The 19645-nt window shown below is 44.6% G+C and overlaps 1 protein-coding gene across 2 annotated transcripts in view; it reads left to right on the forward strand.

Moving 5' to 3' along the window:
* Positions 1–19645, forward strand: part of VOPP1 (VOPP1 WW domain binding protein) — a 109748-nt gene that overhangs the window by 60332 nt on the left and 29771 nt on the right. For both annotated transcript variants that reach the window (XR_008296925.1, XM_027046065.2), the window contains exon 3: positions 17527–17604. Coding sequence is in view for 1 of the 2 variants with exons in the window: in XM_027046065.2 (XP_026901866.1) it covers positions 17527–17604 (78 nt within the window). In the remaining variant the exon portion in view is untranslated. The remainder of the gene's footprint in view (positions 1–17526; positions 17605–19645) is intronic.

Consider the following 19645-nt stretch of genomic DNA (forward strand, 5'->3'; position numbering starts at 1 on the left):
GCTTACTCACTGATTTTCATTGTGGGTTCAGATCAAAGAGAATCTGGGGAAATTTCTCAGAAGTCACCTCCACTGAGACTCGAGGGAATCCACACCGCACCTAGCTCAAAGGAGAAAAGGAAAGGGAACAGTGTTTTGGTCAAATACAAAAGATAGAATACGTGAAAGAGAATTAATGAGTACATCATCAGGGTCATGCATTAATTCCTCTAACATGTATCGAGTCCCTGCTATTTCCACACCACCACTAAAGGGGCTGGAGAGTGAGTGGGAGGGACCTTGGGACATAAAGATGAGGGAGCCAGGACCTGCCATTCCGGAATTCATGGTCCGTAGCTTATCCGGCAGCAGCATGTGCCCAGCACTGGGGAGCACTGGGTAGAGGTCATTCTTTCCAGTACTGCTCTTCCCTTGTGACCAGGCCTTTTCAGGCCCTGTTCCCAAGTCTCCCATTGGAGTGTCGAAACTTCTTTTAAAGTACTCACATTACCCTGGTTTATTGTGTCTCTCTAAGTTTATTTCTCTGCTGTCAGTAATTAATGGTCTGAGTGCATGAAGTGTTATTTGCAGATGTCACGTCTATATCCTAGAAACAGGATGTGGAGAGCCAGAACCAGGCCAGGCGGGGCCACCTTAGCTGCCTGCTAGACTTTTAGGTGCCAAGGTCATTTCCAGGGGCACTGAGACATTCCAGGGCCACCTCCGATCATTACTAGGCACTGGTGTGCACCACCCTCCCTATTGTGTTGTCAGACCCTGAGCCTGATGGAGTTTCCTCTCTGTGAGGTCAGCCGGACTCCATGTGCCCTGCTCTCCTCCCAGCAGCATTGGGAACTTGAGGGATGTGCAGAGTGGAAAGAAGTGTGGGGTGAGGGAGCAGGCGTGCCTCCTTCACCATGCAGTCCTCACCCGCCCCTTGCTGTTCTGCCATGATGAGGCAGCTGAACACAGCCTTTACTTAGCAGCCTTGGGAGGGGGAGGTGTCTGGTCTAGTCTGGGGACAGATACTCTAAAGAAGAATTTTTCTTCTTCCTCAGTTCTTATTGTTGGGCTTAGCAAGGAAGATTCTTGGTGGAAGTTGGCATTTTCTTGTCCTCAGAACAGGGAGAAAGATTTCCCTGATTATTCACCCTTCACATCTCTAGACTCCTGCTGTGGTCTGAATGTTTGTGTTACCCCAAAATTCATATGTTGATTCCTAAGCCCCCAAGGTGATGGTACTAGGAAGTCAAGCTTTTGGGAGGTGGTTAGGTCATGAAGGCTGAGCCCTCAGAATGCTTTTTATAAAAGAGGCTCTGAAGAGATCCCTTGTTCCTTCCACCATTGAGGGAAGACACAGCAAGGAGGCACCAGCTATGAACCAGAAAGAGGGCCCTCATGGGGCGCCTGGGTGGCTCAGTTGGTTAAGTGTCCGACTTCGGCTCAGTTCATGATCTCACAGTTTGAGTTTGAGCCCTGCGTCGGGCTCTGTGCTGACAGCTCAGAGCCTGGAGCCTGCTTCACATTCTGTGTCTCCCTCTCTCTCTGCCCCTTCCCTGCTCATGCTCTGTCTCTCTCTGTCTCAAAAATAAATAAACATTAAAAAAAAAAAAAAAAGAGGGCCCTCATGAGAACATGATCGTGATCATTGATCTTGGACTTGCCAGACTCCAGAACAGTGAGAATTAACTTTATGTTGTTTATTAGCCAGTGGTATTTTGTTACAGCAACCCAAATGAACACAGACAACCCTAAAATGCCTTATTTCTGTATATATTGGGTAACTTGATTTTTTGAGTTTACATATTGTATATAGTCCTCTGAATCCATATACTAAACAACCTCATTATTTTTTATAATAGAGTATTCCCTGGGGAGTCACCGTAACCCACACATTTCCCTGTAATCATTGTATGTTCAGGTAGTGTCCATTCTGTTTTGTTTTGTTTTGTTTTGTTTTGTTTTGTTTTTACTACTGAAGGTCCAAATTCCATTTCTAATTTTCTAAAATTTAACATGGTATTCATAAATAATTTTTAAAAATTTTTTAATGTTTATTTATTCTTGAGAGAGAGAGAAAGTCAGAGCATGAGTGGGGGAGGGGCAGAGAGAGAGGGAGACACAGAATCTGAAGCAGGCTCTAGGCTCCGAGGTGTCAGCACAGAGCCTAATGCGGGGCTTAAACCGATGAACTGTGAGGTGTTGAGCTAAGCTGAAGTTGGATGCTTTACCAGCTGAGCCACCCAGGAGCCCCTTTTCAACCTTCTTTGTTGAGAGATTTTATCATGAACAGATTTTGCATTTTGTCAAATGCTTTTTCTACATGTATTGAGATGATCATATGATTTTTATCCTTCATTTTGGTAATGCAGTATATCACATAGATTTGTTTGTGAATGTTGAGTCATCCTTGCATTCCTGGAATAAATCGCACTTGGTCATGGTGAATAATCCTTTTAATGTATTGTTGAGTGTGGTTGGCTCATATTTTGTTGAGAATTTTTCCATCTAAGTTCATCAGAAATATTGGCCTGTAGTTTTCTTATTTTGTAGTGCCCTTTGGTCTGGTTTTGGTGTTAGGATAATGCTGGCCTCATAGAATATATTTGGAAGCTTTCCTTCCTCTTAATTTTTTTGGACTAGCTTGAAGAGAAGAGGTATTAACTTTCCTTTAAATGTTTCATAGAATTTACCTGTGAATCCATCTGGTCCTGGTCTTGTGTTTGTTGGGAGTTTTTTGATTACTGATTCAATTTCATTGCCAGTATTGGTCTATTCACATTTTCTCTTTCTCAGTAATTTCAGTTTTGGAAGATTGTATGTTTCTAGGAGTTCATCCATTTCTTCTAGGTTGTCCAATATGTTGACATGTAATTTTTCATAGTAGTCTTTTACAATCCTTTGCATTTCTGTGGTATCAGTTGTTACTTCATTTCTGATTTTATTTATTTGGGTGCTATTTTATTTCTTGAAGAATCTTGCTAAAGCTTTATCAGTTTTGTTTACCTTTTCAAAGAGCTAGTTTTTGGTTTCATTGATCTTTTCTATTCTTCTAGTTCTTTTATTTCTGCTCTGTTCTTTATTATTTCTTTCCTTCTACCGACTTTGGGCTTTGTTCTTCTTTTTCTAGTGTCTTTAGATATAAGGTTAGATTATTTACCTGAGATTTTCCTTATTTCTAAATGGAGTCCTATAATTTCTCTCTTAGAACTGATTTCACTGCATCCCAAACATTTTGGATCACTGTGTTTTCATTTTTATTTGTCTCCATGTATTTTTTTATTTCCTCTTTGATTTCTTCATTGACCCATTGGTTGTTTAATAGTATGCTGTTGATTCTCCACGTTTGTGTTTTTTCCATATTTTTTCTTATAATGGATTTCTAGTTCATACCATTGTGGTCAGAAGAGATGCACTACATGATTTCATTATTCTTCCATTTGTAGAGATTCGTTTTGTTGTCTAACATGTGAGCTATCCCAGAGAATGTTCATGTGAGCAAATTTTTAAGTAATTCACTTGGTAGCAGAAATGGATTTGCACAGACACAGGGCTGTTTTTGTAAAATTCCATCTAGCATGATGTGTTAAAAGATAAACTGGGGCATATTAGAAAATGTTAGCATTTATTTGTGTAAACATCCATCCAAATTGGGCAATCCCATAATGGAAGTTGTTAGGAGCACTCTACCAACAGGAATTGGGGCAAGGATTTTATAGAGAAGCAAATCAAGGAAATTATTTAATGGGCTGTAATGTAAGTGGTTGCATTATTTGGGAGACCCTAGCTGTCTATTTGTGAGTGGTTCTTAGCCTTGAGGCATTTACAGGAATTGACTCTGGCTTAGGTTTTGGTTTGCTTACATAGGCTGTGATGCCACCTCAGCTGATGGCCTCTTGTTTGATTATCTTAACAGGTGTTTTGTGACTTTCAGTGCAGATTGTGCTCAGTGGTATTATGCAATCTTATCATCCACGAATCCGAACGGTTCTGAGTTCTCCACATATCTGGTCCCAGGAGTTTGTAGAAAGGATTTCAGTGTGCCCCACTACTTGATAAACATCTCTGTACATACTATATCTTGATATGCTTGAACTTATTTTTGTCATGGGATGATTTTGCAGAAATGTAATTGTGTTAGCAAAGGTTATGCTTATGTTATATTTTAGTAAATACTGCCAGACTAGCCTCCCCAAAGCTCTCATGATATAATCAGCCAAGAATGTATGAGAGCACCTGTTTCCAGCCATCTTCACCAGCACTGGGTGTCATATTGTCATCAAAGTACCCTTTGTACTCTGAGTTCATGGTAGTTAATGTGCTATTTCATCTCGAGGAGTCTCCTTTCTACTACATTGTCACTTTTGCTTAAGGCCAGGCACTTATGATGTGCCTGGAGCCATGGTAGGCACCCGGGCAGTACCTAAAGGAATGACATAGGACTGCTCTTAAGCTCGGGGTCCCGTATGGAAGACAGATGCTGTTAACGATGAACAATAATACAGTACGTGATGAGAACTGTATCAATGGAGATCTAGCAAAGGGGGAATCATGGTGTATGGGGGAGAATTAGGGGTGGTGTTAGGGAAGACTTCACAAAGCTGACCTTTGAAGGGTGAGGAGCAGTTTCAGAGGCTTTAGTGAAGTGTAAGGCATGGAAGTATGAAGATGCATCATATATTTGGGGAACCACAAGTCTAGAGTTCAGGGTGCCTGGCAGGTGGCAGGGGATGAGGTGGAAAAAGGAGTGTGAGGCTCATTGAGAAGGGTCTAGTGGAGACTTCCTTCTGCACAGTGCATCAGCTTGGTCTGTCAGAAAGCTGTCAGGACAGTACACGGCTGAGAGCCATGTAAATGAGGCGGTTGTTGTCTCAAAATGAGGAGGTTATTGCTGTAGTCAGGGCAAAATATGGAAGGTCTGACCCTATGAAGACAGAGCTAAAGAACACAGTGGTGGGCTGGAATGGTATTTCACAGAAGAACCAGTGTGGGAATAAAGGGACTCAGTTACTCAGAGGTCTCCATTTGGGCAGATAGTGAGAGAGATCATGCAAAGGACAGGTTTTAAGGAGGGATTTAGCAGAGGAGGGAGTAGAGGATGTCAGCTATGTCCATGTTGAGTTTGAAGTTCTTGCAGAACATCCCAGAAGCATGGATCGTGGGGGCTTTGTTTTTGTAGCTCAAGAGGGAGTCCAGGGATAGAGTGTAGATTTAAGAGTTCTGAGCATGTAAATAGGAGTTCATCACCCAAGTAAAAGTAAAGCTGAGAAAGTAAGCCAGGTATCATCTTGACTCTAATTTTTAAGATTTTTGAGCTAATTGGCACTAGAGTCTGTCTGCTTTAAAGATTGTAATGGCAAATTCTTATCATTCCATTTGTATTGTTATGGTAGTTCTATTTAAATAAAATGACATGTATTAGCAGATTTAAATTCTGTAAGATCATAGGACTTCACTTCTGTTTTTCATTTTCCATGTTAATTCACTCTTCTTGCCAGAATTTAGTTTTCCAGTCTGAGAGTTAATCCAGAGCTAGAGGAATAAGTCCTTTGGTTTTCAGGACAGAGTTGAATGAAACTGATTTTAAGTGATCAGATCCTTTTTGTCTGAAAGGAGAAAAGATGAGAAACCTCTCCCAGAAACACAAGGTTAGAGTCTCCGAACTTGGAGTTAGCAAAAGTCAGCTGTGGTTTCAAGCCTCCTGGTCCATTTTACCTCATCTCCTCACCTCAACAGTGGGCGCAAGTGCTCTGAGGCATCAGCGATTCAAGGGCTACATGGCAAGGGAATGAGCCCTTTGTAAGCCATTTGGTCTGTTACTTTTAGGACTTATCATAAGCATTTATAGTGTTTTCTTCCGTGGCAAAAGTAAAAATTCCCTAGGTAATCCCCATATGCCACCCTAAGGACAACCAGTCCTGGTTTATTCGAGATGTTTTCTAGTAAAAGATGTGCCTCTGGAGAAACAACTCGTGGGGCAGCTGTCCTTCCCACCTTCTTCAGAGCCCAGAGATGGTTGACTTTGCCATGGGGTATGTCAACCAGATCAGAGTTAAAATATCATCAAAGTAGGACCTTGTCTCAACAGATAGGCACAGCCCTGCCTGTCAGGGACACAAAGTCACACCGGGAAAGAAATGATACTGACATATCAACAGTCAACTGACATTGACAGAAAGAATGAACCATCAGCTCATCTTCAAATCTGTGAAGTTTTTGTCTTGACAGCCAGACAGATGAAAGGCTTAAAACGTGTGATTGGAGAGATGAAAGTCCTTTAAAAAAAAGTCTTTCTCTCACAGATATTCACTATCGCAACTGATCCGAATATGTGTATTACTTTGATTGTGATGATTGTATCACAGGTGTTTTCGTATGTCCAAACATCTAACTGCGTGCATTAAATATGTGAAGTTTTTTTGCATAACAATTATGCCTCAGTAAAAGTGCTTTTTTAATTGGCAGAAAAATAGAAACAATAAACCCCACCACATGCACGCACTCACATGCACAAGCACAAACTCGCACCTTACTCCTGCTCTCTTGACTGGGTGCCGAGAAAGGAGGAAGAGACAAGAGCTCTCCAAATTTAGATCCTTTGGCTCTCAGTCCTCGCTGTGTACCAGACTCACCTGAGAGGAGTGATTCACAACCAAAAGGCATGGGTGTTTTTTAAAGCTACCTGATGGTTCTGGAGAACCATTTTCCTGAGTGCTCAACACAGAGTGTGAGCACTTGGAGAGCTAGGTGCTCCCCCTGGACCTCGTCCTTCCCTGTTTGCAGGGGAGACTTATTGCTGTTTCATTCAAATGGAGAACTTTCCCATAGTAGGTTGGGGTCTGAAAGGCAAGCCAGAGCTATGATCTGCCATGTTATGGCATCCTAAGGCTGAAAATGAAAAATTATATTAAATAGTATAATATCATAAAAAAGCTTGTTATAGGAAGGTAGAATTGATGGTGACTAATAGATTTTAGGATGACAGACCCAATTTTGGGCAAGAGATGGCTGTGACTCATTGATATGCATCTGGAAGTGATGCTTCAGGGAGTTGGTGGGACATTTCAGGAAGATACCTTGTTTAGGAGAGAAGAGGCAGGACTACTCAGGATGTCGATATGCTTAGGAAGCAAGCAGCCCACCGGGCTGAGGTTTTAAAAGGGCATGTGCAAGAGATGAAAAGTGAGCTCATCACCCAGGGCATTTGCTCGAGAAGGGGGCTCCTAGGTGGAGGCTTCAGGAGAATCATCTAGAGGAGATTATTAAAGGGATATTCTGTGATCATCTGGAACTAATTTGGGTTTACCCCTCAATGTCCTGTGAGGTTGGGCTCATTCTTTTCAAAGGGACCATAAGACTGGGAGATCTGCAACTTGACAGTGTGCCTCAGTTTCATGGGGACATTTAATAGCCTCTCACACGATAGCTCAGCGATGAGACAGGGAATTCTGCTCAAAATGGGCCAGGTGGGTGGATCTGTAACTGGTATAAGAGCTGTCCCTATAAATTAAGATTAATAAAATACCAACATGGAAGGAAGCTCTAATGGAGCTCACTGTTGGCTCCGTCCTCAATGTTTTGTCACTGATTTGAGTGACAATATGGAAGGCATACTGTAGCAGTCACACTCACAAGCTGTAGGGAGAGGAGGTCTTGGATCCTTTCTTCCTTCCAACTTCCTCTTTATTATAAGTGAATATATAATTCACATACTGCTTTCTTTTCATCCAGGCACTGAACGCTCTGAGTGGTCAGCATATAGGACAGCTGGTTAGTGTCCTAGAACCCACGTAGTGCTGGGTCTGGGTGCTCAGGTAGCCACTCCTCCTGCATGGTGTGCAATTTCAGGCCACACCCCTGCCCCCCACCCCCACATCCCACGCAGCTAGGCCAAGACTCATTTAGCAGGGTGGGTTTCTTTCTTTCTCTTCTTTTGATTTTCTTTTTTTATTTAACTGTAAAATACTTGGGGTTTATTATTTCCTCTTTATTTATTTAATTTTATTTTTAATTTTTTTAAATTTACATCCAAATTAGCATATAGTGCAACAATGCTTTCAGGAGTAGATTCCCTAGTGCCCCTTACCCATTTAGCTCATCCCCCCCTCCCACAACCCCTCCAGGAACCCTCAATTTGTTCTCCATATTTATGAGTCTCTTCTGTGTTGTCCACCTCCCTGTTTTTATATTATTTTTTTTCCCTTCCCTTATGTTCATCTGTTTTGTCTCTTAAAGTCCTCATATGAGTAAAGTCCTATGATTTTTCTCTTTCTCTGACTGACTCATTTCACTTAGCTTAATACCCTCCAGTTCTATCCACATAGTTGCAAATGGCAAGATTTCATCTTTTTTGATTGCCGAGTAATACTCTACTGTGTGTGTGTGTGTGTGTGTGTGTGTGTGTGTGTGTGTGTGTGTGTGTGTATATGCCACATCTTCTTTATCCATTCATCCATCGATGGACATTTGGGTTCTTTCCATACTTTGGCTATTGTGGAGAGTGCTGCTATAAACATGGGGGTGACATGCCCCTTCGAAACAGCACACCTGTATCCCATGGATAAATGCCTGGTAGTGCAATTGCTGGGTCGTAGGGTAGTTCTAGTTTTAGTTTCTTGAGGAACCTCCATACTGTTTTCCACAGTGGCTGCAGCAGCTTGCATTCCCTTTCCTTTGATTTTCTTACTCTAGGCAGCCTGTCAGGCTTTCAGAAGATCTCTGGTTCTAGATTTCAGCATTAAGGTGTGGCAAGAGTCCGTTTGATGTTGAGGCCCAGGCCTCATTGTACACCTGACCTTACTGGGCTGTTATTGGACCCTGCCGTGCCCCGTCATCTGCTATGGGAGCACTGTAGACAGGAGGAATACAATGGGCTGGGTGAGGTTGCACATTCCCAGGTCCCAAGAAAACATGACTCCCATTCTTCATTTAAATGACAGAAGACTCAAAGGCACAGTGAATGCTTAGAGTGACAGAATGAGGTTCCGGAAGCTCCTGACCGACTGAATAATAGACCAGATTTCAAACATGAAGTTTGATTAGAGCTAACTATTAGATCCTATATTTAGGTCCTGTAGCCCCTACTGTACAGGATGGGAAGATACAACTTACTGAGTGAAAAACTGGAATGTTGCTATGATTCAGCTGGCTTAAAATATTGGTGCTAAGGCTGCGGTAAGTGTACAAATGAGAGTGAATGGACATTCTTCCTGAGGATAGGAAACTGAGATTGTACCAAAACTATACTCGATATGTTCCTGGAGAAGAGAAGACTGTGGAAACTGTGAGGATTCTTTCAGACGTTGATGGGGCTGCTTATTGTGTGATGGCCCTGGGAGGTGGGAATAGGACTAATGAGGGCCAGATGTGGACTCTGCCTGAGGAAGAATGCCCCAGAATCATGAGAGGCGTGTACCTCAGGAGATCCTGCAGTCGTGAGTGGACAGTCTCTGTGGGAGGGGGTGGAAGGGGAAAGCCCCTCCCATGCTGCGGTCAGAGGGAGAGGTCCTCCATACAAGGAAGGCACAGAGTTCTTCAAGCTCTTGCAAGATGTGTCAAGGAGATTTCCCAAGGGCACTGGGTGGGCCAAGGATTAAGCTGACCTCTGCTTTGTCCCTCACCCCAGAGTTTCACTTGCCTTTTGGAGTTTTCTCCAAACCTTGTAGGCATGTGTTTAGTTTTTCTAAGGAGTCCTGTTTCTCACAGGTTAATTGAGGGTCTTTGATAATGTTGAATGTATTTCCTGATTTGAACTCCGTAAGGCTTCAAGCATCTGCCATGTGCTTTGCTCTGTGGGAGCAAACAAACGATAATAAAAGGAGTGTAAGAGGAAGGCTAGCTATCAGGATATGTACAGCATACAATTGAGGAGAGCAGACCACCTGTCAAAGTAAGACAGTCAGGATTGGACAGGGGACATGCATTGTACTGGCAGAAACGTAGAAGGAAGGGGGTGGTTTGCTGAGACTTAATATAGCAGGTGATGGAATAGATTGGAATTTTAAATGAAACAGTGTTGACAGGAAATTACTTAAAACTCCAAAGTTTTCATTTGTTAGCAATGCCCTGTTCTTTATTTAACACCAAAAATAAATTAGCAAACCCCACACACTCCATTTCTAGACCCCCACTCTGAACGCTCATTTTTGTTGTTCCTCCAGATGCTGAGATGATTTTCCATGAGTCAGCTTAAAATTATTTTTTAATATTTATTTAGTTTTGAGAGAGAGAGAGAGCACAAGTGGAGGAGGGTCAGAGAGAGAGGGAGACACAGAATTGAAAGCAGGCTCCAGGCTGTCAGCACAGAGCCCAGTGCGGGGCTCAAACTCACGAATCGCGAGATCATGACCTGAGCTGAAGTCGGAAGCTTAATTGACTGAGCCAGCCAGGTGCCCCACCATGAATCATTTTCAGTATATATTACCATTTTACACCACATGAAAGGGTTAACATATGAATATCTGGCCTGTTTTCTTTACTACAAAGATTTTGTGAGTTGATTAATGTTGAACATTCCCTGCCCCGGTATGTTATCCTTTTCTGCCCTTGAGATTTATGTGACTCAACAGCAAAGAAAAAATATGTCCAGTGGCCAGACCCCTTCCCTCCTGGGCAGTGCCGAGCGTGACATGTGCTTACTTCTTAGACTCCTGAAACTCCCAGAGGAACCATTCTGTTCTATTTGCATTTAATCGCTACTATGACACATTTCTAACTTTTGGCAGATGCGTTTCCAGACATATGCTTCCTTTTACATTATGTATCCTCAGGACCTCACTACCGATCCTTTACTGGAGGACAGGCTAGACAGTCTCCTTTTATCTCTGCAATATACTTAATAACAAATTAACATCCATGTCTCTGATCTCATGAGAAATGTATGTTTGGCTCATGGATACATTGAAGAAGGCCTGGCTGACAGGAAGCTCGGCCAGGGACCCACTGCAGCTGGTGGACGTGCTGTTTCCACACCTCTGCGGCAGCAGTGTGTGTCTCTGAGTCTAAGCTTGAAAGGTAGATACATTGAGGAGTGAATTTAGTTAAAAGTCCCATTTGTTCTTTTCTATTGCAAGTCTGAGGGGAGGCACACAGAGTGGAACAAGAAGGAAAATTCTCTTGTCTCTGTCCGGACTTCCTCTGTGGCCTGCACAGTGAAGGTAATGAGCATAGTTAGTCTTGAGCGGGCTTTTGGAACACCAGTGCCATTTGAGACTTAGGCACTAGACCTGATGTGTCAGACGATGGCTTATTTAGTATGCTGGACTGCCTGCTAGTGTTTCCTACTTTTTTATTCAGCTCAGTGTTACATTTAACATTCCTTTTGTAATCACAGCCATTTGCAATGCCAATAGGTGTGTTCTTGGGGCCCTACTTTACCAGCAGGCCCACTGGGAAAAAAAAAGTAGCAGAGAGAAATGGGTAAGAGTGTCACCCCATGGGTAATTGCGTGCTCCTTCAAGAGTCTGGCACTCGCCAGTATCCACACTGGGAGCCTGTCCAGGACTGCAGAATGAGCAAGAGTATGTTTGGACTGAATGGGTCTTCAGCTAAGCAAGGGAGCATAAAGGATGCTCTGTTTTGAGCAAAGAAAGCAGATAATTAGTTGACCACACATATTTGCTGCTAGTGTTCCAAATTTGGATCCTGAAAAGTAAGAGCACTTAGACGTTGAATCTTGATAACAGAGAGTAATTTGAATTAGGAACTCAAAATCATTATGCTTCTGCCTTCATTCTTGGGCTGAGGGGAGTGTGTGTGTGTGTGTGTGTGTGTGTGTGTGTGTGTGTGTGTGTAGAATTTGAGACAAAGGCTTGTAGGGGTTCTTGTCTTACATGTTTTCTCTAACCTGGGAAATAGGACGCTGCAGGGCTTAGGTTTCAAAGTAGCAAACGCTTGCTCATAAGTACAGCTCTGGAGGGCAAGCATTTTATCAAATTCAGCTCTTGAAAGACGATCATTCACCAAATGTTTATCCCTATACCTACCTTCCTTCTTTATACCAAGTTCGTGTTTACCTGAGTTTAGCTGAGTCTGCCTTCAGCTCTGACTGTGCCTGAGGCAGCTCTGGTTATCATTAGGGGTAAAACCCGGAGAGAGATACACAGGAAATTTCATGGCGGCAAAGGCGGCAGAGCCAGGGAGAGCAAGTATTCTGAGCCGGGAAGAGAACAGTCTCATTTCTCCCAATCCACAAACATCTGCCATCTCTGTTCTCTACCACTCGTCAGCCACCTCCTCCCTTCGTGGGGTGCTCATAAGCAGGCAGGTGAGCAGGGGCCATTCCTGCTGGAGGGGGCCTTCCTGAGAGTTGCATCTTCCAGAATTGGATCATTGCAGGGCAACTTTTAGTAGAGTTGGGAGCAAAAATGCAATAGCCATTTGACCAGTATCACCCAGGCAGAAGTCACGGGGGACCTGAAAGGACCTCAGCCCAGCACCGCTGCCAGCAGGAAGTGACCTTCTGGTTGGACCTGATGCTGCCCACAACCTACCAGGAGGGTAAAGAAGCTGATACAGACACAACACAACTTGAGCTTGTCCACTTTTGGGGCTTACACAACAGAGCTTTGAGGAAACAGCCTTCGTGGTGCAGCCTAGTACACACACGTCTGTAAGGGTATATATGTGGTCAAAAGAGAAGTTTCGCAAAACACTTCTTACGTGTGATGTCTTAGGATTTCTTTAAAATCGATCTTTGCCTCTGTAAAATGGATATCACAACCTAATAACCTGATTTCACCATCCATTAGTCGGTCACAGTAGCTAAACAACACTGTTCTGATGTATAATTTATTACGGCAGCATGGAGAGTCCTTTCCAAACGAACATCATACTTTTACCTAATCTCACATCTTACTGTATTATTTCTATCTGTAATGATTAAACTATCTGCTAATTGTGGAGAGTTATTGACACAGAGTGGTACAGGCATTTGGGGAAATCAATATGCTGTCCCTAGTTAAAGCATACTAAAGAGTGGTCGCTGAATTTCCATCTGTCACCTCTGCCCCAGGGACTTCCTGCTATTTACCCAGGGATTCTATGCTGGTCTCTGTTTCTGTGGTCTTGCTGAGTTTCCCTCTTTTCCCTGTCACTTCCTTGGGGCTTGGTTTGCCCTTTGGGAATGGCTCCTGCCACGTTAAACTTGCCCTTCACCTCCTACATTTTCTCAACCTCTTTTGCTTTCTTAGGCATCTCTTCACTGCTCTGCTTCTCTCTGCCTCTTCAGCTGGTTCGTTCGCATGAGCTACATGATTGTGGACTCACTGTTAGTACAGTCACCACACATCATCACTGGGATGGCTCGGCCCATAGCAGCTTGTAAAAGCAGGGCCCAGGAAGAATGGGCAAACCAAGTAGGGATAAAGAAGTTACCCTTCGGTAATGGAAAACTCCATATTACCTACGAGGCAGTGTCTGTGCTAAACACTTTCCTGGAATGCTGGTCAAGTCCATTCTTGGCTTTAGCAGATAGTGCCCTGGACTTAAAAGACACACAATATCCCTAATGCCTTGTTTCCCGAGATTATTTCAAACATGAGGCTAATAATACTTACCTTGTATATAGAAGCTTTGGGTATTATGACAGTGGTAAAGCACCTCGAAGTTCTCATAACCTGTGACCTTTGTCCTTACTTGTCTTAGTATTCTGTTGCTACATAATAAATTACTACAAACTTATTACAGTAAAACCTTGGATTGCAAGTAACTCGTCCTGCAGGTGTTCTGCAAGACAAGCAAACATTCCTAACAGATCTTAACTTGATAAACAAGTGATGTTTTGCAATATAAGTTGTACATGATGCTGAATGTCACGTGATCACAACTGAGCCAGTGGTTCTTGAAATTTGCTTTGATTGTACGAGTGCTTTGGATTACAAGTAGGTTTCCGGAAGGAAGTATGCTCACAAACCAAGGTTTTACTGTATATTTATTTTCTTACAATTTTTATAGATCACAAGTCTGGCCATAGCATCTATGAGTCCTTTGCTCTGGGTCCCACAAAGCTGAAATCAGGAAGTTGGCTGGGTTGTGTCCTCATCTGTAGCTTGGGGTTCTGCAAGTTTGTGCAGGTTGGTGGAGTTCAGTTCCCTGTGCTTGTCGGACTGAGGTGCCAGTTTCCTCATTGACCGGTTGGTGGTTGCAGTCAGCTCCTGGAGACCACCCTCAGTCCGAGCCATGTGTCCCTCTGACAACACAGTAGCTACTTCTTGAAGCTAGCAGGAGAGCCTTAAATAACATACAACCTTACATAATATTCTCTAATCATGGAGGTGGCCATTTCATCATATTCGTAGGACCCTCCGCACTCTAGGGGAGGGGATCGTGCACACCACATACACAAAGGGGTGAGAATCTTGGGGCCATCTTTGAAAGCTGCCTATCACATTATCACATTGATCATGAATCCAACATAATTGCTGAGGATTATCTTTACAGATGCATGATAGAAAGGAGTTTCATCTCTTTTCATTTACAATTAATTGTTTGGACTCCACCTACCCTAAAAGCAAGAAGTCCTTTTTCTCCCTTGAATGCTCCCCCCTTTCTCCACACAGATGCGCGTGCATGTGCGCACACACACACACACATGCACATGAGCACACACATATTGGTTACCCAGGACCACTGAGATTCTTGAGGAGGAGGGCACCACGGGGTCACTGTGGATGATGCTGTGCATCACATTAGCAGAGGGTGCTGTTTGTGCAGTGCTGGGTCCTTGCTGGTCCAGCCCTGGCCCAGATTCCCTGCCCCACCCCCAACCCCCTGAACAGGGCCATTCATCTCCTCTCACGCTCGATGCTTAACCACTCTTCTCCACAATGCAACCACAGTCCCTGTGCAGCTGGGACTAGAGGCGCAGCAGGTTCAGCCACCCCAGAGCCACACTCCTCCACCACTGAGGCCCTTGTGCTGGCCCAGGTCATTGCCAGGCTGCATTTCTGTGTGGTCTCTGCTCAGATGTCACCTTCTCAGTGAGTCATCCCTGAACTCCTTGTTTAAACTTGTGTTATTATCTACTGCCCCCTCTCCCTTGCTCTCAGCCTACCAGCTCTTACTTTATTTTTCACCATAGTGGGACTTACTGCCATCCTACACAGTTCATGTGGTTTTTTTTATTTATTGTTTGCCTCCCTTTTCTAGAAAGAAAGTTCCTCCTCGGCAGGGACTTCTGTCTGGCTTTTCATTGTTCCATCCCTCACGCCCCATCCCAGGATCCAGTGCAAAGCTCAGCTCCTTAGTAGCACCTTGGTGTGGCTTTTTAATGGATGCATAGATTATAAGAACCCATGGCATTTTTAAAATTTATTTTTGTTTAATTTTTTAAATATTTATTTATTTTTGAGAGAGAGAGAGAAAGACAGAGCGTGAGTGGGGGAGGGGCAGAGAGAGAGGGAGACACAGAATTGGAAGCAGGCTCCAGGCTCTGAGCTGTCAGCACAGAGCCCAACACAGGGCTCAAACACACGAACTGTCAGATCATGACCTGAGCCAAAGTCGGACGCTTAACCGACAGAGCCACCCAGGCACCCCTAAATTTTTTTAATTTAAGTATAATTCATATACAGTGTCACATTAGCTTCAGATGTACAATATGATGATTCAGCAATTCTATACGTTACTCAGTGCTCATGAGAGTAAGTGCACTCTTAATCTCCTTCACCTATTTCACCCTGCCCACCTACCTCCCCTCTGGGAACCACCAGTTTATTGTTTGTATTTAAGAGTCTGTGGATTTATTTGCCTCTTTTTTCCTTTGTTTGACCAGCAGCATTTTTAGACACACACTTCAGTGTTCTACTATGTGTTGATTGATTAAGGCAAGTTAAACAGATAACCTTATGTCACTGATGGACGGAAGCATCTCATGGAAATCACAACAAGTTCTACCTAGTACGTAGAAGTCTGTGTTTGTGGATTATGGGAGGACTGGATGTGAAAACATCTGTATCATATGGAGAATGTGGTACTGGTGGTGGTGGAGGTGACTGGACAGGAGTCTCTCGGATAAGTTTTGTCCTTGAAGTGATAGATGTAGCAGCAGTTGGGTGCTGGGTATTTAAAAAGATAGACACAACAGGGCTCCTAGGTAGCTCACTCAGTTAAGTGTCCTACTCTGGGTTTTGGCTCAGGTCATGATCTCTCCGTTCAGGAGTCTGAGCCCTATATCGGGCTCTGTGCTGATGGCATGGAGCCTACTTGGGATTCTCTGTTGCCTTCTCTCTCTGCCCCTCCCCTGCTCACAGTATCTCTCTCTCTCTCTCTCTCTCTCTTTCAGAAATAAATAAACATTTCAAAAATAATAATAATAAAATAAAAACATGCACTCAAGCCCTGGGAGCCAACCAAGGAGAAACAGCATAGGAACTCAGGTCTGCTGAGTTTCACTATAACTCCTAACTCTCCGTCTTAACTAATCTTTGCTAATATTTCCCAGGGAGCTATTTTCTACACAATTATTCATAAAGCAAACCAATTTGTACCAGAATTATCTACAGATTCAGTGTCTAAGATCCTGGATCAAATTGTGTATTTCTCCCGGCTATTTTTTAAAAGAAGAAAGTCGGCAGGAACCTAGATGACAAATATATGATCATCCAACATTACTGAGAAACAGTCCACCTTCTCCCTTTTCCCCACCTACTGCCACATGGACTCAAGTCACTGCAGTGACAGTTTCTCTGTAAATACCAAGGTGCAGAATCAAGGGGCTTCAGCTTTCATAGTCGTCTCTCTTTTCCAAAAAAAGGGGGTGGCAGGCATCTTATAGGAAGCTGGGTTGACTCCTTGGAGCCTGCACTGAGTCCTAAGGGCCTGGACTGGGCAGCTATTCTAGGGGAGGAATAGCCCCTGAGCCCCACCCACACCCCACAGGGCCCCAAGCCTCAGGCACCGTGGAGGGGAGGGGGCAGCGAGACAAGGACAGCCCTGTCAGCAGAGTGTATAAGGATGCAGCACTATAAAGGGATCCTGCCCTCCCACCACTTTCACTGGGAAACTACAAAAACTCAGATATGGGGAAACTGAGGCTTGCAGAGGTCCAGTGACTTGCCAGAGTCCCATAGCCATTAAGTGGCAAGACCGGAACTAAACTTGCTAATCTGTCTGACTTCATAAGCTCTGCTTTGAACCTCAGGGGACTTGCCAGTGCCGTGCACCCAGCTTTGGACCATCATCAGGGATCGAGCGCTGAGCAGGGTCTACAGCATGTAGACACGGGTCTGTTGTTGAACTTCCTTCCCATTGCAGCGCTGGCGTGACTCATGCTGGCCTTGGTTCACAGGCCCCACCAGAAGGGAACCATTGTGATTCAGCATCTGGAGATGGGTAGTGAACCCGTCACTTTGACTCACACTGACCTGCACTGGCCAGATCCATCTCTGCACCTTCTGTTTGGGCCACCAGACAGCACTCAGTTCTGGTTGGTGACATGCAGCGGTGGCGTTTCTGCCCGTTGCCCTGAGTCGGCCTGGACCTCATGAATGGTTCGGACTTCCTTCCGACCCAGGACACTGACCGGCCTCTGCCCCCTCTCTCCTACAGATGCCGCCCTTACGAGGACTGCTGTGGCTCCAGGTGCTGTGTGCGGGCCCTCTCCATACAGAGGCTGTGGTATTTTTGGTAGGTCACAACCCCTCCTGGTCTCGAATGCCTTGGTCTACCACCCACCCCCCAACGGCTCTGCCAGCCTCAGTATTGTCACGTCACCTTCACCTGAGGTCTTGGTCTCGGGGACAGCCTCTGTCAAGTACACAGGTATGTTCAGGTTGCCTCACCGAGTTTGCAGAAAGCTTGTTCCCGTTTTCACAGAGGGTGGCTGGAAAGAAGAGTTCGTCTTTGGGAGGTAGGCTGGAGGACTGTTGTTCTCCAGAAGCTGCTGTGCCAGTTTCTGAGATGGAGCTGAGGATGACTGTCCGAAAGATTCAGAATTAGCCGACTTGCGATCAAGTCTGTGCTGCCTAGAAGTCATTCCCACTCATGGTGTCAGCTGAGTAGATAACTTTCAGGACAGACAGCCTGCATCCTTGTCCCTCTTCCAGCTCTCCTGGGGGAAGTCTGTAAAATTCTACCTTGAGAGGCGATGAGGGAGTGACGCTGACGGAGCATCCTGGAAGGGGAGAGGTGCAGTTTCCATTAATGACAGGATTCCCCAGGGGATTGCCCTCTTCAGCGGGTGCCTGCTCAGGGGTGTGTCTAAAAACGTATTTGAGTCTATAGTTGAGAGACACTGCTTCAGATCTCAGGGACGGCAGGGCATGAGTGGGAGAGGATGTGCCTAAAACCAAAAGAGCATTTCCTGCACCCACACGCCCTCTCCTCTGCTCCACTGCAATGGTAGTGTCATCCAGGCAAGCTCCACAAAGGGTTAAGCCTTAAGCTTCTCTATGACTTTTTAGATCCTGACATCACTGACTTCCAAAGACATTAAGACTTTTACTAATAAGCATGTTACAGCAGCCACTTGAAATTTTTTTGTGAGGTCTTGTCTTTCCCTTCTGACAACTGTTCCCAAGTTTGATTAGGGAAAATGCCAGTAAGTCGCATTCCACATGTCACATTGTCTTTGATAGGAGAGCCTGCTTCCATATCACCATCACCACCTCCTTGATGGGGCATTGGCCATTTGGGGGCTCGACTCACCTGTCACATCGGGCCCTGGCCCGGCCCCCCTTCGGGTTGGCTTGGACATCCCCTGTCTTGATGTCACTACCTCTGGCAAGCCCTCCTGAACCAAGTGCCATATTGGTGCCTAAAACTCTATAATAGAAGGTAAATTTTTTTTATCCTAAGATCTTCTGAATGTAAACATCTCTGAGTACACTTCAAGTGAAGTGGGCCAGTACCAAAGTAGGGACCGGGAGGATCAGGATAGGTGGTATTTCAGAGCTTTGCCTAGCTTCATGCATGCTTTCCCTCAGAACTTTCCTCCATGGGGCCTTGTGGTAGAAGGAGACAGGACTGTCCGGGGCAAGAGTCCTGAAATGCTTAGGAAGTTATGCCAGGTTAGCCTGAAGCACCAGATGTTCCTAAAAATGAAATGTTCCTAAAAATGAAAAAAACTTGTCAAGGTTTAGGTATCAGGTGATTTAAAAAAATTTTTTTTATGTTTATTCATTTTTGAGAGACAGAGACAGAATGAGAGTGGAGGAGGGGCAGAGAGAGGGAGACAGGATCTGAAGCTCCAAGCTGTCAGCACAGAGCCCAATGTGGGGCTTGAACCCACAAACTGTGAGATCATGACCTGAGCCGAAGTCAGACACTCAACCAACTGAGCCACTCGGGCGCCCATCAGGTGATTTTTTTTAAAAAAATTGAGAGTGCAGGAGAAACATAAGGGCCTAGAAGCTAGAGCATCTTCTGTTGGCTTTCCCAGGAAACTTTACCTGAGCCAGCAGTCAGGTGCCTTTTAGAGGCCAGCCAGGGTCATTTATCAGAGTTGGGACACGTTGGTAAGACAGCATGCAGTGAGTGAGCGGAATCCCTGCACAGAGACATCTTGAGTGCCATCAAACAGGGAGTGCCAGATGACAGAAGAGGAGATTCTGACAACAGGTTCTAAAGTGGGGATACATCCAGAGAACAGCTGGAGATGTGAGTCTGAGGTGCCCCAGCTGAAGTCAAAGGATGCTTGGGTCTGGCTCCTGTGCATTCCTTCTCTCAG

Source organism: Acinonyx jubatus, chromosome A2 (assembly GCF_027475565.1).
Source record: "Acinonyx jubatus isolate Ajub_Pintada_27869175 chromosome A2, VMU_Ajub_asm_v1.0, whole genome shotgun sequence".
Classification (NCBI taxonomy): Eukaryota; Metazoa; Chordata; class Mammalia; order Carnivora; family Felidae; genus Acinonyx; species Acinonyx jubatus.